The 26,395-nt window shown below is 34.1% G+C and overlaps 2 protein-coding genes across 5 annotated transcripts in view; one reads left to right on the plus strand and one right to left on the minus strand.

Moving 5' to 3' along the window:
- Window positions 1–152: 152 nt before the first annotated feature.
- Window positions 153–21,384, minus strand: LOC114240774 (uncharacterized). 4 transcript variants are annotated; one of them, XM_028171453.2, is made up of 9 exons: window positions 21,262–21,384; window positions 13,952–14,024; window positions 12,301–12,498; window positions 11,746–11,859; window positions 8,256–8,398; window positions 5,955–6,065; window positions 4,730–4,886; window positions 658–2,003; window positions 153–293 (listed from the first exon to the last, which is right to left on the minus strand). In XM_028171453.2, exons 1-8 carry the CDS (start codon window positions 21,291–21,293, stop codon window positions 663–665), a joined length of 2,169 nt encoding a protein of 722 aa, XP_028027254.2. In that variant the 5' UTR covers window positions 21,294–21,384; the 3' UTR covers window positions 153–293; window positions 658–662. The 4 variants fall into 4 exon arrangements, with proteins under 4 accessions (XP_028027254.2, XP_089593357.1, XP_089593356.1 ...); XM_089737231.1 differs by lacking the exon at window positions 13,952–14,024; XM_089737230.1 differs by lacking the exons at window positions 5,955–6,065; window positions 21,262–21,384 and adding an exon at window positions 19,044–19,182 and having other exon boundaries at window positions 13,952–14,429.
- An 872-nt stretch (window positions 21,385–22,256) lies between these two features.
- Window positions 22,257–26,395, plus strand: part of Kdm3 (Lysine demethylase 3) — a 168,568-nt gene continuing 164,429 nt past the window's right edge. The window contains exon 1 of the mRNA XM_089737227.1: window positions 22,257–22,599. Coding sequence (XP_089593353.1) covers window positions 22,444–22,599 — 156 coding nt within the window. The 5' untranslated portion in view covers window positions 22,257–22,443. The remainder of the gene's footprint in view (window positions 22,600–26,395) is intronic.

Consider the following 26,395-nt stretch of genomic DNA (forward strand, 5'->3'; position numbering starts at 1 on the left):
TTCAAAGCCTTATGCTCCAGCAGAAAGTAAGCTAAATTTAAGCTTGAGCAGACCTCTTTCAAACAGAGCGAAGCCTTATCTCAATACTAAACCAACAAGCAATAAAATGGTTATATATAATTATAAAAGATATTCCTGATTCTAAAGGAATCATCTCAAAACATGAATTGTCTTTCAGTAATTGTATGAGATAATACATTATACTAAGATCTATTTTCGAATCTGCCTTATTGGGTTTTCCTTTTATTGGATTTTTTTGCGCGGGGTATTGTAGCAGAGGCCGTCAGCATTGCCTGGAAATAAAAGGAGTACAGTGAGAATTAGCTCAAAGAAGCATAAGCACCCAATTTTTTTATAACAAAAAAAAAGAAAACTCTCAGCAAAAACACAAAATACCTGCCAAGGATGAACAACTATTCTGATGGCAATATACAAGTGATTATGTATTTGTTTAATCTTTATTCGGTTATTATAGTCTATATCAAACATACAACACAAACGGACAACAAAAAGAACACAATAGTTTATGCAAAACTATAATTTAAAACCAACACTTAAAAAATTAGAATTATTCATGTTTATTAGTCTAATTTACAAAATAGTTAAGAATATTCACATGCATTCTAAGCCAAACAAAAATAATAATACATTATTTACGGTTTTTAAACATCTGTGCTTTTCGATGTTGTCGGTATTTCTTCGTGCAATGATAAAAACTTATATTCCGGATAATTCTCCAATTTTGCATCAATTATTTTCTGTAACGCATCACTGGTTTTTGTTATATTTTCATTGTTATACGCTTCGACGCAGTCATTAGGATCACATGTTATTTCAATTTCTGGTACTTTTGTGACACCACAAGGATTACTCAGATCGTGGCAGCTTTGAAATTCGTCAATAATTTTGTCGGCCGTAGAAGATCTCCTACTATTGCACGTAGATGTTGAAGAATCATTATCGTCACCTTCCTTCCCACCACCTTCTGATCTGTGTTGATCATCAGTTTTACTCCAAAAAGCTAGTTTACCTGGCAATTGTAACAGTCTGCTTATACTAGAACTATTAATCAGCATTCTAGCTGGGGATTTAGATTTGTCACGCACTCTTTTTGCAGGTTTACTATCTCCGAGTGTTTCACTATCGTTTTCTATGATAGTTTTCTCATCTAGTGTATTATTAGCTATATCTATTGAAGATTTTTGAAGTTCTGTCATGTTATTTGAAAAATCTTCTGCAGTTTGGTGGATGTCGTGTTGTATTAATTGTTTTTCCGCTGCAGGAACCGGAGGCGGCGGCGCTTTGCCTTTGCCATATTTGCCTTTAGGTGACTTTCTTTTGCTTTTCGGTGAATTATCAGGGGTGCCGAAAGAGGCTTCATCGTCAGCTGAATCGATACTGCATATATCCACTGTTGCTTCAGTTTGGACATTAATGTTGTCAGTATCTACATTTCTAGTTTCAGTATCTATAGTTCTAGTATCAGTATCTATAGCACTGGTATCAGTATCTATAGTACTAGTATATTTATTTTCGTGTCTTTCAATATCAATATTGGCGTCACTATTTACGTTATAAACTAAAGTTTCATTGTTCTTATCAACAAATGAATGCGTTTCGTGCTGGTTAATTGGCTTATATTCTTTTGCTTCAGAGTGAAACGGAATGTCCAAATTATTATTTTGTTTTCTTTCATATACCACAATATTTTCATCTACATTATCAATTACTTTTTCGGAGTCTTTGCTTAACGTAGTTTCTTTAAAATTAACTTCTTTTTGGTCCCAGGTATCTGCATTGTTGGATTCATTGTTAGAACTCGATTGTAACGGGTAATTACCTAGCACTTGTAATATTTTAACTTGGTTGTCTACATACTTGTATAAGAACGGGGGGTCAGTGTGGGACAAGAATAAGGGAGTTGAGTATTGTACAAGGGGGGGTATATTCGCAAATTCAAAAGCATCGTCGTCGTGTAGCTCCTCGATGATTACTTCACTTCCCTTTAAATAAAAAGTACTTAAGTCTACATCAAAATAAAACTAAACAAATGATTAATTAATGCTAATAAATGCTTAACAGACTTAATGATAGGAATACATTTAGTACATGTTATTATTTTATCTTTTTTTTTTATAAAGCTTAGTTAATAGATTTGTGTAAACACTTTCGACTCTACATAATTTTTTAATAACTTAATTGTTGCAGCACGTTAACAACTTTTACTCCATTGTTATTTTAGTGAAAACTACCGGTGTTTGTTTTTCATTGCTACTAGATATTGTTTATCAAACCCAGCAATGTATTTAACGTCAAAACCAAACGACTGATGATGATCCGATAAATTTCATTAGGAAATGAGCGTTCTGCGTTATTTCGTTTCTAAAGCTATGCTTAGCGATACAAGATCATTCTTTACTCAGCACCTTCCTACCCTGACAGACATACTGTATTATTCGAATCAAGTTTTCACTTCTATAAAGATATGCCGTTTAATCTATATGTAACCGTGCCTAATTCATTACATTTCATAATCAATACTATATTTATTAATACTATATGCGTGTGTCTCTTAGGGATTCACACGCCGTCAACCCCAACCCTTTATTAAGTGTGCCGCGGCCGTGGCCGTCGGCTCCACTCGCAAATACATCGCATACGTTATAGCAATAACTATAATGCTTATATGCTACGCTAAATATTGAAATAATTTAATAATTCTCGCAAATTACAAGCATTTAGCAAACTCTCGCGTATTCTCGTCGTAACTAATAAAGTGTTTTTTTTTAAATGCGTCTTAAACTAAATAGTTTGCATCAACTTTATCAAAGATAGACTAAAAAGTGTTAAAGAAAATTACAAGTACATAAACCGCGATACTATATTAGAACAAGATAATTATAATATCAAATATAAATAAATAATAATATCAAATAACATTAAACTATTGTTTCATAACATTTTTTTATCTTGTTTTAAATTCCGTATTCTATTTTAAAAACAACTTACACAAAATTTAAATTGTGTTTACACCCAACAAACACATCAGTCTTATAATATTTCCATACTGAGTTTAAAAAAAAACACTTCTAGAAATTTACTCTATTGAAATATATCTCACCTTTGAATGGACTTACAATGACTATATAGTTAGTGCTTCACTGCTATTTCTATTTCACTGAACTGGTTTGATAAATTGTAGTAAACAAATGAAATACACAATGTGTCTCGGAAAGGTTAAATCAAAACCGAAATATGTAGCGTGTACTTCAAGTATTTGTTCATTTTCATCATCATTCTCCTGCCCTTCTCTCAGTCACTTGGGGTCGACGCAAAATGCTTTCTCCTTCCATACTCCCCTATCATATACCATTTCTTTGCTCACTCCCCTCTTACAAATATCGTCTTTCACGCAATCCATTAATTGCTTCTTAGGTCTACTTCTTCCTCTGATCATTACCCGCAAAACCGCAAAATTATAATTTGCGTAATTACTGGTGGCAGGACCTCTTGTGAGTCCGCAAGGGTAGTTGCCACCATCCCGCCTATTTCTGCCGTGAAGCAGTAATGCGTTTCGGTTTGAAGGGTGGGGCAGCCGTTGTAACTATACTTGAGATCTTAGAACTTATATCTCAAGGTGGGTGGCGCATTTACGTTGGAGATGTCTATGGGTGTTGAACTGCGGTGAATGGGTTCCAGTAACCACTTAACATCAGGTGGGCTGTGAGCTCGTCCACCCATCTAAGCAATAAAAAAAAATTAACAAACAAGTCTGAATTGCAATGGCTCAGAATAGTACCATCATTTCACCCATACGTTCACGCGGATGTTGTAAACTAAAACTAAGGGCTACACCAGACAATGGGCAGCAGCAATCTCAGAGCGTTATACCAGCGTATGGAGATCGTTAAATGACATTTACTGGTAGTAGCGCGTATTGTAAACCCACTCTCTGGTAGGTAGCACCATCTTGCCCATTTCTGCGGCAAAGCAATTTCGAGGTTACGTCAATGGCCGATAACCACTTAACTCCAGGAGGGCCGTGAGCTCGCTCAACTGTACACAGAAAAATACTACTTATCTAAAAAATACTACTGTCAACTCTTTAATAATTAAAATTAATGGCAATTGAATATATTGTATGCAAAAATAGTGAATACTTTTGCAATTGATGAGTTTTAAAAATTTTGGGGAATTATATTTTTTTAATACTAAAACGTTTCGATTTTTATAGCCTTTCCGAGATATCTAGGTATACCAGTTTTTAATAATAATCATCGCAAAAGTTACAAAACAAACTGATACATTAGTCGTGTTCTTCGTTTGTTTTGAACCAACAGACAAAAAAATGTCGACGATGAGAAAATATTCTTTTGAATATCATCCACAATAGTCGTTTCTGTTACAGATAAGAGTTTAAAATAGTTTTTATTACAATAATACCGATTTTGGAAAGAAAGTATTTTATGTTAAATGAAGTAGTATTATATGTAATGTTACTACATGAAAAATAAATATTCTAAATTAAATATCCAATCCAATTCAGATCTCAATTGTTGTGATGTATTTTAAATCAAAAAACCATTTTAAATATTTTCCATGAAATCCGTAGGTACATTTTTGTGTCGCCCAAACATTGAATCGTATTTATTTTGATTATTATAAACGTTTTCTGTTCTATTCCATGAGAGTAATGCAATCGAAACGGTCAATTAAAAGTTTACCAGACCTCGGCGGCTTGGGGTCGTTTGATGGTGGTGACCGTGGTCCGCACGGAGCGGGCTTTAGTTCTCGCCGACGCGCCCAGCGACGACGTGCGGGTCAACGACCCCGAGTTGTCGGCACTCGAGTAACCAGAACTTATGTCCTCCGACGATTTTATGTGACTGAAATAAATCAATATATATAAAATTTAGAATTTTTCAACTTTATAAAAGGTTTAAAAAAAAGTTTTTTTAAAGTAAAATAAACTAAAATATTTTAAAATTTATTTATTGGTTTTATTCCATTGTGATTTTAGTGAAAACTACTGGTGTTTGTTTTTCATTGCTACTAGATATTGTATATCAAACCCAGCAATCTATTAAACGTCAAAAACAAACGGCCGATGTACGTTTATCCGATAAATTTCATTAGGAAATAAAAATATTTTTAAGCTATTGAATAGATTTATCGCGGGCCTTGAGCGCGGCTTAAGAGCGGAATCTTGAAATTCCGTAACGAAAAAAACCTTCCACCCCTCACTACGCGACACAACGATAGCGCGATTCAGCTTTTGCGTCAAGCGCGCATCTATCGGCGACAAACGGAATTGTAAAATAGAAAATTATATCACATTACAATGCGTTGGGCGTGCCATTTTCTATCACTTAGTCGAAGAATTTTATTACTACTCCTACTACTCATTCAGTGATTGGAGTGGCATTAAAAATAAACTAGCGAAACCGTTGATTCTGGGCGAATGAGAGTTAGAATTAGCATCCAAAGGCGTGTCTCTATCCCATGTAGCGCCCTCTAGTCAGTGCGCGGTCAAAATGGAATACTCACAATGTAGCAGCTTCATTGAAAGTTAGCCCACTGAGTTTCTCGCCGGATCTTATTTTATTGTTGTTTTAATATTAAATTATCATTGTCGATTTATAATTGCATAAGTTGATAAAAAATGCTATGCAATAGCTTTACCGCGGCAGTCTCCGCGTGCCACACGTCTTTTTTTATTTTTATTTATTGATTTAATTGAAAATGTTTTTAAGTTCAGACTCGACGAACGCTTTATATTCACCTAAAAACGAACGATATGAGCACCACATTTTGACAAGGACTCATACAGCTTCGATAACTCTACGAATAAGATTTAAAATATATACTGCTAATAATGAATCATTGTAAAAAAATCAGACTACGGTGACCAAAATTTGGGGTTTACATAGGAAAATCACGAGACTCTAGCTAACCTGAAATCGGGTTCGTCGGTTCTCGGGCGGGGGCTTCTGACGTCCACGTCGACTTCAGGAAAATACATCGGCTGTCGGCTGTTCGATTCGGAAGCACTACGACGATAACCACTATAAGATAATATTAATCTTCCTTTAATTTTTTTTATTGCCTTTGCAAACGACCATACGCCCCACCTGTTAGGCGGTTACCGTTGCATATGGACGTCAGCAATGCCACGGGCAGAGCCAAGCCGCTGCCTACCATTGAGTAATCTCCACAAGCCTCGTTTGAAGAAGGACATGTCATAGCGCTCGGGAAACACCGTCCAGGGGGTTTCATTCCAGAGACGGATGGTACGTGGCAGAAAAGATCTTTGGAAACGCATTTCGCATTTGTATTCTAAATAACTCAGTTTAAGTATACCACATGTTTACATGAGGGGTAAAAGGCTTATTTAGTTTAAGCGATATTATTGCATATTTAAAGGAGAGCCATTTAAACGTTAAAGGACAATGCCCATTTTCAATGGGCGTTTGGGCCCCTAAAAAAGTTGTCGGGTGATGATGATTTTAACTTAATTTGATAGACAAAGAAATATCGTTTCATATTCAGAAAACGATTTTTATATTCTCACCCAGGTTTAAGAGAAATCTGTTTTTTTGTTGTTAATTGTTTTCTTCGAAATCAATAATCGCTCTCATCATTATTTACAGTATTAAATAAGTTAATTGTGGTTAATGTTGCCAGAAATAAGCCCTTACGTACATTTTATTAATATTATATCCTCATAATAATAATAAAATGAAATTAAATCCGGAAGCCGGCAACGATATTGTTGTTGTTGTTTTTAAATTCGCCAACAAGCAGGCAAAAGCGTAGCCTATACAGCCTAGTCTGTCATAGTTATATTTTTTATGTATTTTTTATGTTAATAAAAATCCGGTGTATTTCTTTTTATTGCTTTTTGGGAGTTTTGACGTCAACTTGATGAATAGCACATTGAGTGAGCGTGAATTTCCGCAGACCTTTTATCTTGAAAAAAAAAAACAGTCACTGCTATGTTAGCCACAGTTTTATTCCAATGCCTCAATAATCGTGAACAACAATTATTGACATTTAATACACAAAACAACACCCAATTTGTATATTATACATCACAATAAGCTATTAAAAAAACATAAAATAAAACATTAAGTGACGCTTCACTCGGGTTGCTGCCAAAACTCTCTGATCATATATAATAAGAATAGAGTAATGGTAGGCCATTGAGATTTTTACTAATGGAATCATTAATATCTAAAAATATTAAATAATTCATGGTTTTAAGTAATAATTATTATTACAATACATAAATATTGAATTGAACAACAATAAACTAAAAAATCTGTGTATTATAACCATTAGCAATTTTTTTAATTTGTTGTTCAAGTCACAGACAACTCTTTCGTTTGTCAGCATATAAGTTTACTATAAGGCTGTATGGGCTAATTTTCCCTTTGTCTATTGGCGAATTTAAAAACTATGGCACTCAGTTTTGGGATGTTATCAAATAAGTAATTTATATTTTTGTAAAACAATGCCAGGGTGAAAGAAATGTTGATACATAAACTAAACAACATGAAAAAATAAGGCATAGTTTTTCAAGTATAAATAGTTTTGTCATGAAGTTGGCCCACTTTTGGGCATTGTCCTTTGGAAAAAAGTATAACAAAAAACATGTTCAGCTGTTTGATTGGCGTAAATTTAATTGAAGTTCAATTAAAAATGAGCTGTCGATGCTAATACCAAATAAAACGGACCTTTAATTACAAAGATAATGTCGCGTATTAAGCGAAATGTCGCTTAAATCAAACAGCCTTTCAGCCGTCGATATGTACATATTTTCTAGCTGAAATAATACGGGTGTTTCAATTTTAGAATGCGAACATTCACGACATTTCTAATGTATGTCAATCCCAAATCAGTACTATTTATTTATTTATAAGGCACACAATACATATACAAGCAAAAAAGATACAACTTGCAACTTTTTTTTCCTGCCTATGCTGATAGCCTTGAGAGGCTATTTCAGCTTCGCCCTAACATGTAGATAAGCTCACGGGGCTCAAACCGGAGTGTTGCTAACACTGGCAGAACAGTTGCTAACAGAGCAGTGCTTCGCAGAATCGACCACCGGATCGGAAACGCGACCCACTGTGAAGATCCGGGGAGAAACTCAGTGTGTGCACGACTAAGCAAGACAAATAAGACCAAGACCAAGGTAACGATGGTGTTTTTTTAAAAATAAAAGTACTAATAAATAAATTTTATTAAATCACCTTTTGGGTCCACGTCTAATCAGTCTAGGTTCGGTGAGCACGTCGTCCGCTTCATCCTCACCTCGCTCTTCACGAGGCTCGCACTCAGTCAAATCCGATAGACTATAGCTTTTACGGATTTGCTGTACAAGCCCTCCGCCGCCCTGTAACATTATTATAAAATATTTTATTTCGCTTTCCCTAATTTTACATTTAGAAACAACGTAATGATATCCATTCTCAACAGGGACGAGCCACTTTAGCTAATTATACTGTAAACCTGTCTTTTCTCAAACAAAAAGCCAATTTACTTACCACAGTTTTGCCTAATTCTGCGGTGAGCCAATCATGCGTCTCTTTAAAGGGTGGAAAACTTCGACATTGGGTCTCAAGATATGTTGGTATATATAAGCATTTCATTGGCTGACATTTTCTTTATTGAAAAAGGATCATCATTCTACTAAGCCTTTTGATATTATCTTTTTATGTATACAACACGTTTCTCAATTAACTCTTTGAGGTTAGATGAGCTAAAAACCGCTGGCCCCACCTTTTGTTTAGTTTTTTATGCATGGTGATATATATTTTAACAAACTTCAAAGTATTGAAATTACTCATAGCCTTTCATTTTAATAATTGTTTTTTTAAATATTCTCTCGTTTGGCGATTATTTTTTTAAATGTTATTAATTATTTTTCTTAGTTTTGATTAATGATTTATGCAAGTTAATCAAAAAGAATATTCAATTCCATTAAAAAAAATGTACAACCATATACAGCTTTTATTGTCTTTAAAATCGTGTGCCCCAAAGAGTTAAACGAATACGTTATTTTAATATCACTTTCATAATTTGGTGATTTAATTACTATGACTATATAATGTAAAACTATGTGTTATTTAATGACAACATTTGGACGGAGCTAATTAATAAATTGATTGTACTTACACGGGCTCCGAGTTCTGTGTAAAGCTTTGTAAGGCAAAGCGCGTGCGTTATTAAATTCTATAATACTTTATGTCAAGAAAAACTCGTAAACAGAGTAAGTTCTATTTATTTTAGAATAAAACGAAAATTATATTAAATCAGTCACACGATATTAAGAACTAAGCACACACACACACAGTTGGCACGTATTCATGCGAACTTTACAGCTAAAAACTAAACTAAACGAATAGAACGGGTATTATGCTAGTTATAATAACATAAAAAAATGCCAACATGATTGTGTGAGGTCAGGAACAACGAATTTAATGCAAATTACAAAAAAATACACGGACGCTTTTCGTTTTAAAGTTGAAAATAGATAAATAGACGTGAGAGAGAATCGTGTAGTGTGAACACCGAGAAATAAAAAGATACAAAAGTTCAAAGAGATTTTATGAGTTCATTAAATATAAATACATCTTCAGCTTTGGTTCGATTCGGAGATTTTGGCCTTAACATCAGTGGCCGATATTGAAATATTAAACTATAAACCGTGATATGTTTCTAATAACCTTACTAGTTGATATTCGTATAATAACATTATTGACATTAAAATAACCACGTGCGTCCTGCGCGAGCGTCCTGTTTTATGAATATCCTACTGAATATTTAATGTTTCCTGGCAAAGTATCAATCAAAAGTCGTAAAAAAAAATCGAGATCGAAAGTTTATCGTACAAAATTCCTCAAAATAAAACTCAAATAGAGCGTTCAATACAAACTAAATGTGTCAAAACGTATTATAACTTTATCACAGAGCGAGATGTGTGAAGCGGACTTAACCTTAACTCTGTGTTTAGGCCTACATTGATTGTTATCATTTTTCTGTGTACTTAGCTATTATTAAACTCGTTAAATTTAACGATTTCATTTACGATTATATTATAAATGTTACTTTGCAAATTATATTTTAAAAATAACAGCAAGTGTAAGCAATTTTATGAGGCGAAATCCCCTAATTACCGGGCGCTAGTTGTCTTTCAGTCTTATCAATAATATATTAATGATTTTACGCTACTTTCTGATATACGTTTTGTTACTTTAAAAACTTTGAATCAAATATATTTTTAATTTCGATCAAGTTAACTAAAACAACAAAAAGAATTCTTACTATTTCCGTTTTAGTATATATTACACTCTATTCTGTATTTATCGAAAATGGTAAGGTGAAGGAAATATGAATTGAATAACATTAACGCAGGCCAAGGAAATTGTAAGCACGAGACGACTTTCAATTCCGTGTTGAACAAGTTCCTGTTTGACGATAGGGTTGATGCAAGCCCGCACAAGCGGCTACCACCGTTCTGCTCACTGTTGCCTATCTACCAATGCAGTTGAGAGTTCGGTCTCATACCTCAAAGTGGGCCGCGGTACCTATACGAAAAATATGAGTAAACGCTTAACATCAGAAGAGTTGAGTTGTAGTGAAAAAAAAAACCTTAGAAAAGTGTTAATTTGGCTAAGGCTGAATCCGCTTTATAGATCGCACCCGTAGTCTCGAAACATTTAAAAAATCACAGATGAGAAGTGTTTGGATCTAAAAATACATTTTAATTATTCAGTCGACCAATATTTCTCTTTCTTGTGCGGTCTGACTCCTCGTTTTTCGTCCTCTGGATTTGCTTCTAGATTTTTTTTCTTTAACTGCTTTCCGCTTGCGTATAATGTTGCCTCGACTTCGAGCAGCCGAGTCGGGTTCGTAATCTGGGTCGCTCAAATCACCAACGCCCATTTGAAAGTCTCCGCCTTCATCGTTATTTTCCAATTCGACAATTTCCACGATACCGGGCATGTTGTCTTCTGAACGTTGAAATTCTAAATCTTCATACGGTTCTTGGTAACCATCTGTGACGTCACGGGCTTGGATCGCCTGCCTAGCCCTCCCATCCACGCCCTGTTCGGGACTCGGCAGGTTGAAGTTCTGAGTGAAGCAGCAAAGGAAAGGATTTTCGGAAAAAGAACAGGGTAACGGACGGGGAGAAATTAAAAAAGCGTGTTAATAAAATAAAATAAAACAACATTAAATTAATCGAAGCCGATGTGGACGTCAAATCAAAGATGATCAAAACGAGGTGGACATGCTTGATGGTTGTGTTCAAGTGGATTTTACTTTACAACGAGATTTTTACAAGCGCTGCAGAAAATTAGAACTAGATTATACAAACAACGTTGAATGTGTTTAATTATTTACATAGACTTTATCAAACATGCCTAACCGTTTCATTGTGTGATTGTCTATAGGCATTGCGCTGGAGGTGAGGGAAAAACAACAACAAAAATACTCATCTAACTCACTCGTGTACTGTTAAAGGTTAAAGCCCGCTCTTGCCCTTGTTTAAATTAGCACATCATAAGAGCTGTTGGATTCGAATCATTATTACATTTTTATTAGTCTGGCGATTCAATGTGGTACTGATTTAGATAAATAATAGGCAATGATGTCGAAGGATTTGTAAACTGTCAACAGGTCTTATTAGGTATCTGCTAAGCATGCTGTATTTCTAGTCAGTGTTTATTTATAACAAACCTTGATAGCGGTCTGCATGATGACCGTTGTAGCATAGTTGACGCCCTTTGTGCCCAAATTAAGCACAGTATGGTAGCCCTGATCTTTAGCTTTCGCTATGTACTCATCTATTTCCTGAAAGAAAAAAAAAATGTTATATGATCACTGTTTACCAACAACAAATTTAATAGTTACTAGCTGACCCGGCAGACTTCGTAGTGCCTCAATCGATAGATAAAATACCCAAACTTTTGTATAAAATAAACTTAAAACAAACAAAAGGTATCCGTCCGACGGGGGACACAACAAAATATAAACAAAATTGTTAATTTTATTTCATTCCGAGCATTTTCATATTTATTTACCTTTTAAACCTTCTCTGGACTTCCACAAATTATTCAAGACCAAAATTAGCCAAATCGGTCCAGCCGTTCTCGAGTTTTAGCGAGACTAACGAACAGCAATTCATTTTTATATATACATATATAGTTTTATAGTATTTAAAAATATAACAATTCATAAATTACAAATTACAATTAAAATTTTAGTGATTAAAAAAAACAGTAATTTGTTTACCTGTTCCCGCCTGCACAAAGCCGGATGTACGAATTTTCTGTAGAGTATGGAGGATCCTTTCGTTGCTGGCGACAAAAGCCATAGCACTAAAACAATCTTCACCTCGTAATAGAACGGAAACCATGATAGGAATACATCAGTGAATGTTTCCGTGCACGTGAACAAAGCGAAAACTATCCAGTACATCATCCATTTTACCTGAAAGTTGAGTTTTTGGGTTAAATTATTAAAAAAATACTATACGATATACGCAAGTCTTGATGTGAGGATGTTTGTAAATACACAATTTATATAACGCAACATAAAGCTTTAGATATTATAGTTTTTTTTTAAATATGAGTAATTCTAATAAATAATAAACAATCGCGATTTGATATGTATAGAGCAATGCCTAACCACTTAACCACAAGTGGGTCGCAACCTGTATGTTTTTATTTTTTTATTTTTTATTGCTTAGGTGGCTGGACGAGCTCACATCCCACCTGGTGTTAAGTGGTTACTGGAGCCCATAGACATCTACAACGTAAATGCGCCACTCACCTCGAGATATAAGTTCTAAGATCTCAGTATAGTTACAACGGCTACCCCACCCTTCGAACCGAAACGCATTACTGCTTCACGGCGGAAATAGGCGGGGTGGTGGTACCTACCCGTGCGGACTCCCAAGAGGTCCTACCACCAGTGATTACGCAAATTATAATTTTGCGGGTTTTGATTTTTATTACACGATGTTATTCCTTCACCGTGGAAGTCAATCGTGAACATTATTTGTTGAGTACGTATTTCATTAGAAAAATTGGCACCCGCCTGCGGGATTGGAACACCGATGCATCGCTACATACGAATGCACCGAACGTCTTATCCTTTAGGCCACAACGACTTCGAACCAGTTCCAGTTCACCAGTTCACCAGTTACGCTAATAAAACTGTAATAATAGTGCAAAACCCGAATTTTCGCTGGATTTTTTCGTTCTAAGCATGTACAACAACTCTAAAATTCAACAATTCAAAGAAATTAAATAGGCAAGTTTTCTTTCAATTGAGATGTTTCTTTACCAGATCTATATACTTTCACATGAACTGTAATATCATTGTTTTCCACTGACCTATTTAACCAATTGAACGCTTTACGAACTAACGCGTAAATTTAAATGAGGAAAATTATTGCCAATGTTTAAAATAACTTTTTAGGTCGTCTGTTTAAGTTAATAACAATTAATTCATTTATGATTAGGACAACAGGAGCGCGGTATTAACTAGGATATTTAGTTGAATGTAGGAAATCAGGAACAAGGTAAGGCCACAACGGGAATTCAAGCGTTTCAATGTGAGCATAGGCCGTGGCAAAGCTGGTGTTGAATTTCGAGGGCATTTACGTCTAAAATAGCACTATTAAACTATACTGTTATTTGTATTTATTAAACTTTATGCCCTAACGGTGGCCGACTTAATGTCTAATTCTTTATCAGCCAACCAAGAGTGCTGTAGATACCATGGCTTTATTGTCAATTATTAAATATAATAACACAATCATAAAATAAAAGTCGGCATTATATACATACATATATACAGTATACATATGCATAAAATTTAACGCAGTATATATAAATAATACTTAACTATCTAGGTGTATTTTTTTTATGAAACTTACGTATTCCTTCAAATTCTTCGTCCGTACAGCTTTATATGAGGCATACGCCGGATACAGAGTTCCAAATACTAATCTGCAAAATGGATATACGACCAAATATGAAATCATCCTAGGAGCAAGCAGTCCTGTTGTTAGGGCGAGTAAACAGAAATTCCCGAGTGTAACTCTAGGAATGCATTTCCTTAAAACGGGTCCCAAATTCACAACTAATGGTTTCCAGACTCGTCCATTCGGTTCGCCGAACGGAAAGTCTTCTCCGGAATCTTCATCGATGTAGGGTTCGTATCTTACTAGATCGCGAGTTTCAAAACTTTTACATTCAATTGCACGCGTGTATTCGGATTCGAGTTTGTTTATAATACAGCGGACACTGGAGAGTCCGAGGCTCAACACCGGCAGGCGAGGACTGTCGTCACGGTTACGGAACACGCGACCAGCCTCCATGGATACGTTGCCGACGACATTTGTAGCCTACCGACTGATGTAATATAATATACGATTTATTAACGTCCACTCAAATGCGTTCAATTTATTATTTACGATGCGACGACCGTGAATCTCGCACGATTTAGCCAGGTCCGATAAAGAACTGTCGTGTTATAGTTGGCTTTTGGCGTACTATTAGGCACCTTGTAAATAAATATCGGCTGATTTACGGGCGGAGGTCATTCAAAGCCAAAGTAGAGAAATTAACAATACCTATTGCTTACAAAATACCCTTGACTTTCGAGTGATTGTACCGTGTAATTTAACGACGTCACAATAAACGATTTTCTAATCTTTGTCAAGGTCGTAATTGTCTACTGTATAACTGTTCTCAGTGGTTTTTGGGGGTGAAGTGTTGTTGATTTTTTTTAAATTTATAATGCTATAATGCTGCAATATTTTTTAGACAAATATTATAATATTCATCTAAATTCTAAGCCATATTTTTACTGTTCATCCTTCATAATGAATGATGTCAAAAAAGTTGGAATGCAAATCTTTTTTAAACAATAATATTACAAAAAACTAAACAGTCATGTCATATTTGATCAATTCGGCCTAGAAAACGCTAACAACGTTTATTTTTTAACAGATATTAACAATCCGGTTAAATGCACGGGTGCGTGAAAATAACGAGTTACCGCGAACAATACGGAAAGTGGATATTGCGTTTCGGTAAAGTTTATGAGAGTCGGTAATAACGAACAGTACAGAAAAGAAAAACAATGTAAATAGAGACAATTCAGTGAATAATGAATATTAAATGGTCAAGCGGTCTGTAGGCGATCATGTAACGTCCAGTCTAGGATAATCTACCCTGATCTTTGTATCCTGCTTTGTTTCTGACTCACTACTGCGGTCGCAACAAAATGAACGACTTTAAAAATAAACAATTGCAGATGTCAGTGTGTAGGCATTGCTGCATTGTGTCTTTGCATTGTATCGAAACAATAGATTAATTTTTAACTAAACGAGAACGGTTCAAAATTTAGTATTCTAAGAAAAAATTTAACCGTAGGTATACTATAAAAGTCATTAGATTATAGTCAGTAAATAGAGTAACTCGAACAACTCTCTCTATATTTGGACGAAAGTAGAACACGATTAGAAACGATCACTGACCAAGTATGTTTCAGAGCTTCTCTGGTACCGAATCCCAAAATAACAGGATGAGCAACCCGATCCCAATGCTCCAAATCCCGATTCTCATAACATCAACCAGTCGTAAAATGAACTCTGTCTTTAATCAAATTGTGAATGTAATACGTCTTAATAAAGTAACAATACTACGCGTTATTGTTGGCGCTCTAATATACTGTTATCTTTAGAATATTGTACTTGGAATTTGTTGTAAATGATATTGTTAATTTCTCAGAACTTATCACGTCCTAAAGTGACTACGAAAATATAAATATTTTTCGAGCTTGATTCATAAACATCGGTCGTTCTCTCGAAATCAGTATAAGATATTGGTGGTACACTAACCGGTTATAATCTATTTACAAAAATAAACTCCTCGTGAGCATGTAGGTCAAGAACCTCTCTGCAGCACTGATGCATCTGTATGCTCGCTCAGCATGCAATGTTAGAAATCCTTTGTTCAATATTCAAGGACTTTAAATGTAATCGTACAAGAATTTACGCAGTATTGAAACTAAGCATTATATGTATTAAAAATGGATTTCAATTTGGTCTTGTTATACACATTTTTGACTGTCTCTTGCAGTTGTGAGTTCAAATTACTTCACCACGAATTAAATTGAAACGGAAATTATAATAATTTAAGTTTCTCTGAAAAAATAACCTCGAATCATAACAGTTTACAAACGGAATTGCGGGGGGTTCCGTATCCGGTATGCGGATGACCATTCACTTGTTGAATCCGAATTTAAAGTGAAAATTTTACCTTATCTCAAAAACTACTCAACACCTAAAAAAATTTTTGTAGTTTCTTTTATGTTACAGAATGAATTAGTTTTGCTTTTTTTTTAATTAACGTGTATCCCAGCACACAACATAGTGTTCACATAATTTCCAAAACCATAACCCACACACGTTTATATGAAGCAGTACATAAAACGTACCTACATTCCATATTTCGGTCAGTCAATCTCTAGAGAGTAAAGGTAAGACAGCTGTGGTATTCGGACAGTAACACCTATAAACCCAACCCAAAAAAATATATAATTCAATATTATATCTCCAGATAATACTGTATTTTTTTTATTCGTTGACCTCGTTACACAACCAAACAATTATTGGATCATCACTTCAGCTTTCTCAATTATGGCCAGCTCCAGTCGTACTTTCACCTATATTCAACACACGTTTCATCATACGTCCTGTAAAACCGGCGAATCCTTTCTATAAAGTACAGTTATTGGTGAACCGAATAAGGAGCGGACGCATCGTACAATTGTTTCATAAACCAGGGTCGATGTAACGACTAGTCGAGCGTGGTTGTATTGTAATAAAAATCATATAACAACTGAGCAAAGACAACCCACTTTACAAATTGTTTCCAATGATGCTTTAAATAACAATTTGGGAAGGTCGGTAGAGTCCCAACGTTAATTGTTGAGCTAATTCGACTGATCTATCTCCTAATGGGGTCGCGTCAAATACACGGTTTATTTTGTAGTTAATCCGGTAAAATATCGAGAACAAATACTATGTTAGATCTAACAGTCTAAATTAAGTTTAGTACTACACTGCCATCTCTTTCTGCCGCAATCTATAATCCGGTAGTATTGACAATTCGATTTCATATTCCAACTGTGCTTCACGTCGGGATGTTTACTAGCTTTGGTAACTGCTTCAATTCAGGCGTGCTGTGAAGCCAATCTACGATATAAATGAAAAATCATTGCTAGGTAAATTAAGTTTTTCATACAATGACTAACGTTAATGGTATGAAAAGCATCGATCTATTAACACTACTCGCGCGCTAATTATCGTATATTTAATAAAAGAAATCTTCTCTGGAGTGCCAACAACAAGAAGAGTACTAAGAATTATCCCAATTGGATAAATGGTTTAAGAGCGTACAAACAATATTTTTTTATTTATGATAGATTATGAGGTCTATTCAATCACAAAATTAAAAAAGATTTTTAAATTCAAATTCAAATTTTATCACATGTATTTATAAATATATTTAAATTAGATTCAATTGCCACTCGGAAGCGGGAGCATCACTTGAGAATAGTTCGAGCAATTTCGCTGATTGATTTTTCGTTGTGTTCATAACTTCCAGTACAAGATTAGTATGATTATTTTTTTTGGAAATACGCCGTTTTTTTTTAATGCCCGTTTTTAATGAGGGGACATGACCTAGTGTGAAAAACAAAGAAAACAAATTATATCTAATGCTTTCGTCACGTGATAAAATGACGTCTAAAACATGCTTTGTTTACGTTATTGAATTATCGTTTGCAACTTGCGCATTTACTTTAAGAGATTGCACATGTTGTAAGTCAAAAGCCAACAAAAACTATCGAATCGATCGGGCTTGTTTAATTACAATTTCAAATTAGTTTCGTTTTGCTGCACCAGAAATCAAGCCACATCCGCGTTCAATCAATATAATTCAACTAATAACAATGAACATATAACCAACGTCATCACTACATAGTATAAAACAAAGTCGCTTTCTCTGTCTGTCCCTATGTATGCTTAAATCTTTAAAACTACGCAACGGATTTTGATGCGGTTTTTTTTAATAGATAGACTGATTGAAGAGGAAGGTTTATATGTATAATAACATCCATTAAATAGTGGAGAAATCAATAATGAATTACAGTTTCCGAAGCGAAGCGAGGGAAGGTCGCTAGTAGAGTATAAGTGTATCTGAGTTGTCCTATAAGTGGATCACGGTTGTATGTTTCGAAACTTCCGCTGAAGAAAACGCAGAGTGAAACAAACGGAAGACTGTAGTGATGAATGACTTACAATGCTTTTCAGTTTTTATATTCTGACTTTTAAAGAAGTCATTAACTCTCCGCCCAAAAAGTGCAGTTGAGTGGGCGCTTTATATGTTTTTATAGAGCTGGCTTCAAAGATATATTTCAAAATGGCCTTGTTTAGCTACCAAATTATTGATTATATTTAGATCTCTTCAGTCTCGCTTAGATATTGGCGGGAAAAATTATCTTCGTTTTAGGTTATAATTACGTAATAAATGCAAAATCTATACTTGTTATGGAAGATTTTTTGAAAATTTAGTTGTAATGCAAACTATAATCGAAATAATCAACGTAGTTTAATAATAGCTCCCAAATTACCGTCCTGTGTCAATTATGCTCTTAACTTAAATACCCTAGCTTATGAATGAATTTAATTAATCAAAAAATAACAAGGTGAATAGAAACACAACTGATATCTTAAGATGTATTCATCATGACCATAATATAATTATACATTCAATTGTCACGTAATTTATTAACATACCTACTGTATTGAAAATTAGATGTATATAACAACTACATGGTCTTCATAATATATCGTGATCCTAATGTCGATTTTAGTACGATATGACATTTTTATACAAAATAAATTAAGCGCAACAAAATAGTTAAAGAAACACGTAATTCAGCCGAGGCTATACCTAAAAAGGCAAAGCAAGTGTTCTCAATTCGAACGCAGTGTTGGAGTCAAGGTGTACGTCCTTAATTGTACAGTACAGTATGAACGCACTTGGAACAGATGCTAATAAATCGTTTGCAAAGATTAACTGTCGATAATGAATCACACTACAGTTAGATGTCAATGCACTTCACTTTGCACGAAACAGCAACGCCGACGCAAGTCGTGGACGCCGCAGACCACGCTTAACTGCTGAACACAGGCGAACCGGCCGGGTTTTGTCGAAAATAGCACCCGGCAGTGAACCGGGACACCCCGATGACGAATTCCGCAACACTGCTGTTCCTTTGTTTGTCGTGTCTTGGATATCGTATTACAATATTGCCTTTAAAATATTCTAAATTGATGCAGGACAAATCGACTATTCGCCTAGAAATTCGGATTACGTCTGAAGGTGAAAATATGTTTACAACCCACAGCAAAACGCAGTGTGGTGTTGCCAAAATTTTGGATGGCCAGCTAATACTAACATCAATGTTTTTGGAACTATGCCAGGTGTTAAGGCAGTATTTTACAATACAATAACATTATAAATGTTTGAATAGATCTAGATGTTTTGTCAGTAGGTAAATAGGTTGATACCTTTTGAAACTGATACATCAGTGTGTATAGTGAAAATTTAAAGGCAGTTTATGCATTTTGTATCGTAATTTGCACAAGTATCAAGATTTCAATGCAAAAATCTATATTGATTGCTTTTATTTAGATAAATAATAGGTAAATGAACATGTAAAAGCTCATGAGCCATACTATGATCTTAAACTGGTGTTCACAGGCTCCATAATTAAAATACCATATATGTAAGAGTTATGTCCCATTTCGTAGCAATAGCAACTGGCATTTTAAGCATGAATAGACAATTCACAGCAGAAATACTTAGGTTGTCTTTTCATCAATGAGGAAATAGCTTAACTGCTTTGGCTTCAAAATTAACAAATAAACTCTTAAAAGGAAGAGCTTCTTAGTCCAGTATACTGCTGTCTTGAAATATAAATAAACCATAATATTTCCTTTTTTATTTAATTGTTGAATATCAATTTACTAATATCTACTAATATTGGTTTCAAATGCAACATTTCTGGACATTTTAGAAAACTACATGTTTATTAATAATAATACACTATTGTGTTATTTTTAAAAGGAGAACATAGGTTTATGGTAAACCAGTATTTTTGAAATGTTGTAAAAACAAATAAAATTTACTCAGAATTTTCAGATTCTGAAATTGAATTGTAGCTGTAATTAAATTCAACATTTAATCCAAATTCATTAATGAGTATGTAGGTAATTTTTATTAAAGAATATTTTTAGGCATGCTGGCAGATTCTTTCATCGGGAAAGAATTTTGGGAGCAATGAACGTATATAGGTTAATGATACTGATACAGCAGGCATAGGAACAGTATCAAATTTGTCTTTAGAAATATTATAGTGAGCGCTTCTTATTAAAATTTAAAAACTATTAATTCAAACTTCTTTTATTTTACAGTCGCCGCGTATACAGTACAACTTTAAAATAATTGAAAATTCATTAAAAAGTGAAATAGGAACCATACACCAGACATAATTGAAAGGTAAAATAAAGATGAAAGGGGATGAAATGGGATATTAAACTTTGCATGTTATTATCATGTCACTATAAAACCATAAAAATATTACTTATAATTTTGTTTTCAAAGAAAATGCTGGGGGTTTCATCATATATATAAAACTAGTATATTATGCGTGTGACTTGTTATCCTTATTTGAACGTGAAGTCTGGATTTACATAAGTTCATGTAATATTGAATTACAATTATTGTTCATGTTCACATGCACTTTAAAAATAAGGAAAATAATTTATCATTTTGATATTGTTTTCGTATTTCAATTTGAAAGCTTTATACAGAAGTTAGGCTTAAAAAGCAATGTTATACTTCCATTCATTCATAAATTCTGAAGATCGACATTTTTTTTAAATAGAAAAACTTCAGGATCAATTTTAGAACTGTTACTATCGATATGAAATGAGGAAAATAAGTAATGACAAGATAAAGTTACTATGGGATCCACAACCTGTTGCTATCACCATTAAATGATTTTAATCTAAGGAGGTATGTACATATAATTTTAAATTATCTGCTAACAAAGAAAAATATTCAAAATTTTTCAAATATTTTTTTATAAATTTTCGAGACTTACATGACCAGTCGGGAGATTATAGACGATATCATATTAATTTGTTACATAAGAAAAATAATCTTAATAAACCACAATAATAATCATAGCAAAACACAAGCGCTTGATAAACGTCTAGTCTGCCATGTTCATTTTCAGTTGACTTGACATAACTTTGACAACTGTTTTGGTCACGTGACCAAAAATCAATGTTGGTGTTGGGATAATTATTTTTGTGCTAATAAGTCTGTAAATTGTGAGATTATCAACAATGGATCAGCCATTTACGAAAAGTTATCAGCTAATAATTAACTTAAAATAAAGTTGGATAAATTAATTTACGTCGCGACAAGAGCGCCATCTGTTGATGATTTAAAAAAAGGGAAATAGAAATAAACTTTAGGTTTTCCTTGAGGGTTTGAAACGCTTTTGTGTGGTGTGATATTGTGTGTGAGTGTGACTTATTATGTTTTTTAACATTTCAATACAATTAATATGAATACCTAACTTACTGCTAAAGATCATTCACCTCGCTCCATCTATCGTTGAATAGCTTTTTGTTCTAATCTTTGAATAGAACAAAGAACATAGATTAATAATTTGAACATTTTACATGAATTTCAAATACTGAAAAATAAGAAAAAAACAATTAATAAAAAGCTTACATTGGAGATTGAATGATGTTAAAATTACCAGAACTAAATATTTTGTAGTGCCACCTCAAAATCTATTTCAATTCCTTAAATTAGAAAACTCTAACGTGATAAAAAAAAAATTACCTTAGCGCAAAATACTTGTTTCGTACCAGATCATCAAAATAAATTGATACAAAGAACGCCATCTGTAAGTATTTAACAATACTAAAACCTATTCAGAAGCTCTGTGATCGACTATATCAAAATCCAGCTTGCCTCAAAGGAAACTCGGGAAATAGTACCATCTAAATTTGGTAAGATAATATCGGCCTCAATATAATTCTGTAGTTTTATAAAGACACCTGACTTCACGAATGTTCAACTGTTCCTCAGCATTTTCAATTTAAGCGCATAATACCATTAAAACCTGCTGTACAACTGAATGTTGTACGTTCGTTTGTCACGTAGTTTCTCTTCATTCTGTGAAGAGTATGACGTGTAGTGTGTTGAACGTTAAGTTTTTAACGTTGTGTAGTTTTCAAAAGTGAATAATGTGATTGTGTACTTCGTTATGGCCTATAAATATCGTGAAGATCTAGTTGGCAAACGATTTCTCGCAGTGAGTGGTTTAACTAAAATTAATGTGAATAGAGTTTCCGAATGGGGTTGGAAAGCTGGTGTTATCAGAGCAGCATCACTCAGAGATAACAAGAATAAGGAACTCCAGGTAAATAGAATACCTTCGAAAAAAAAACCACTTAAATTAGTTTTAGTTTCATTCATGTTTTTATGTAACTTGTTATGATTATCCCGGAAATGGTCTTTGAACTCGCGCTCTCGAAATACGAGCGATCTCGCAGTGAAGAATTTATTTACCTTTTGGCCAATTTCCATAGTTTTATTTTTGCACAACTATGTTCGAAATTGTTATTAAGGAATATTATAGTATTCGTACGTACATACCTAGCATAATAATTTCTTTGTTCACTTATTTTTGTTGTACGTTTTTAATAAATATATAGTTTGACCTTGGCTCGGAATTCTACCTGTGTAGGTAGTTGATGATATTTTTAGTACAGTTGCGCATAAACCTCACACGTCTTGTTAGTTACGCTTTTTAGTTTATCAGTTAATTGGACTGGCTCTTGGTCCATTTGGTCATAAATGGCTACCAAAACACATAGCAATTATCCCTCGCTACCGTTAAAATCAGAACGCAAGTTTTCTTCATGGCAGAAACAGTCATGACTCTGTACCTGTAAATGACGAGTATTGTATTAATAGTTTGCACGAAACCCTTCGAGATAAAAAGAAGTCAAACAAGGTCTACTTTGCCAACAAAATAAATATTAATGGTTTGGCGCCAAATCAGATTTTTATACTACATATTTTTATTGAACCATGAATAGGTATATTTGGTTTCTTTTGTTTTCTTCATTCTTTCACGTACACGTATAATGTGCTAGCTTTTTTTTCGTTGTGTAAATTTCAAATTCATCTATCCAGTATGGATAGTCTGCAGACTACAAGTACCTAAGCTGGCTGTTTTTGCAGGCGGATCGACGAAACATATAAGTCGTAAGGGTTCGGTTTTTTCGCCATATGTCTTTGTATGAACTAGGCAATCCTAAAAAGCATAAATGCAACACGGCCGTTTTTATTTTCAATGTTAATTTAAATAACTAAGTTACTAGCTGATAATGTCGGAAATTGTTACAATAAAAAAGCAAGAAGAAACCGCGTCATGTTCCAGGCAAATATTTATTCCTAAGAATTAGAAAATTTCTGCTTCTTGCTTTGTGCCAAAAATTGAGCTCTGTGGTCATATTTAGACAATCCTATGTCCAGCAGTGGACGAGTGTGAGTTGTTAATGATTTTGCGCAATAGTTACAAAGCTCTCAAATTCTTGTTACGACGATTTTGCTAGAGGAGAGAGGCAATTCGGTGGAGAAATTAAAAAAGGCGGTTTATGATTCGCATAAATTTACAACATGTTAAATTTATCAATAGTAAGGACGTTGGGACGCATGGCTTAGTAATTATTTGAAAGTTTTCAATTATCTCAATCGGTTATGGGAGTGAAGAGAACTAAATGCATAAGGCGCTGGGTTCAGTGACCTCGCTCTCACCGCGTTCGATGCACCGACCGCCCGCCGTCGGCCGTATGCTGTCGACGAGTCCGACCCAAGCTCCCAAACTTGTGTTCGTTGATTCTTGCTGTAAAGAAAAAGAATAGAGAGACGAAAAGATTTAACGATTTAGCTCGATACTCGAATTGAAATTTCGGATAAAATAAAATATTTATTTTAACTTTTATTTGACTATTAAATGTTCGTTACTTTGATAATTAAATAATTTAATATTGCTAAGAAAGGTTTTTATATGAGTCGCAAGGCTGAGCTGCTTTTGGGTGGCCATCCCGTTTTGACTTAAAGTAATTACATAATCTTCCAAATAGTAATTAAATAAATAATAAATTCCAAAGAGATGGCGTTACATCGTGAGACGCATCAAGTCTGCCCCTTCAAATACTACATGACGATCACAACCACTCTGTCAAGAGTGACCCGATTGAGAAGAAGAAGAAATAGTAATAATAGTTAATACAACCAATATCTACTAAAGAGTTAAACTATACTGTTTTGAAATTAAAATCTAGTTGTATATGTTTATTGTACTTTAATAACCAAACAGAATTATCACGATAAGTTTTAAATGGTAGTAGGTTGTTAATCTATGTACTTATGATTTCTATAATCAAAAAGCCATTACTAGTCAATGTTTCCAGATGTCCTGTCTGCAAATGTTGACACATGAAGTGAGTTTCTGCGCGAATTATGAATGAATTGGCGAAACTGTGCTTACAGGTGGATTTAAAATAAAAAATAAGGACTATAGACTCCTTTGTTTGTTTTGTATAAATTATACAAAATTTAAATTCAGGCTTCGACATCTACATAGCGGTGGGCATGAGTGTTTTCGTTCATAAAAACATGAATGATTAGCATCGCCGATATAAAATATACGGGTGTAACTTCAACATGCGATTTTTTACGAATACGAACCCCGTACGATTCAAGACTTGCTTTCCAGAATAAACGTAGGCTGTGATGATTTCTTCAAAACATGTTTTTGCAAGGCGTTTCTGTGTTCTATTGGTATGGCTCATAAAGTTCGCTCTTCGCTTCTCAAGTCAAATTCCTTAATACTCTTCAGGCTTAAACCACGTACTTAACTTTTTGCTTTAACTTTTTGCCACGTACCATCCGGCTTTGGAATGAGTTCCCCTTCACGGTGTTTCTCGAGCGCTATGACATGTCCTTTTTCAAACGAGGCTTGTGGAGAGTATTAAGCGGTAGGCAGCGGCTTGGCTCTGCTCCTGGCATTGCTGAAGTCCATAGGCTACGCTAACCACTCACCATCAGGTGGGCCGTGTGCTCGTCTACCTACAAGGGCAATAAAAAAAACGAAGATTTGCTATTCTTTAACACTCGCTAGGATCCTGTGGTTCGGTACACGGCTTCCTAACACTTTCAGACTGTGAATGTTTCCCCCGGTGTCGTTTATACATGCTTTGTAATGTAGAACGAATCACATTTACATTTTTGGAAAACATAACTTTGACTGCAACCAACTTCAATCAACACTATAATCACTATTTTTACATTACTTTTATATTATAATTAACCATCTTTGTAATGTTGCTTATTGTATAGAATGGAAAAATATAAAGAGTACCTTTTTTTAAAAATCAGTGTATGAAGTACTAGCGACCCGCCCTCGCTTCGCTTCGGAAACATTAAACACACATGAAACCAAAAAAAAAAAAATTTTAAAAAATTAAAAAAAGTAGCCTATGTTCATCAGGGACAATGTCGGCTTCTAATGGCAAAAGAATTTTTCAAATCGGTATAGTAGTTTAGAAGCCTATTCGAAACAAACAAACAAACAAATCTTTCCTCTTTATAATATTAGTATAGAAAAAGGTCATCAAAAATAATCAACGTTATATTAGTATGTGTTTGTGACAAAGTTTTAACGGTGTAATATTTACAATATCATATTAAACAAATAGATAGAGGTGGTGAACTACACTATTAAAAAACAGTAGACATTACAGACTCAGGAAAACAGGATTTTCATCATTTTGTCGCGTTTTCTTTATCAGTATACAGTTATTATTAAACAAATCATTTTATTGTGTTGAATTGCTGTTCGTAAAATGATATTATATAATTTATTGGCGAGTTAATCTTTTGACTTTGTTTAATTCGCTCTTCGTCAAGAATTACTCGTTTTAAGGTAATTTACTTGAGAGCCCTGACCAATAATTATATTAACCGATAGCAATCTGCATTTCAATTATGTTGACGCACAAACATCGTTAGGTATAGAAAAAACATGTGTATAATCAGTTTATTATCAATGTCAAGATCGAATTTTTTTTTAAATTTCGAACACACTTTTTTAATTCTAGCAAAAACAAGAATTTATTTTCACCCAGAATTACCATATACTCACA

Source organism: Bombyx mandarina, chromosome 23 (assembly GCF_030267445.1).
Source record: "Bombyx mandarina strain Sakado chromosome 23, ASM3026744v2".
Lineage (NCBI taxonomy): Eukaryota > Metazoa > Arthropoda > Insecta > Lepidoptera > Bombycidae > Bombyx > Bombyx mandarina.

Bases quoted from the DNA above. Each gene is read 5' to 3' on its own strand.
- LOC114240774 (XM_089737229.1), bottom strand. From the start codon at position 14,395: ATGGAGGCTGGTCGCGTGTTCCGTAACCGTGACGACAGTCCTCGCCTG. The intron at 12,499-13,951 runs GTAAGTTTCATA...CTCAACTTTCAG, and splicing joins CGAAGAATTTGAAGGAATAC to GTAAAATGGATGATGTACTG. The intron at 11,860-12,300 runs GTAAACAAATTA...TTTTTCTTTCAG, and splicing joins CTTTGTGCAGGCGGGAACAG to GAAATAGATGAGTACATAGC.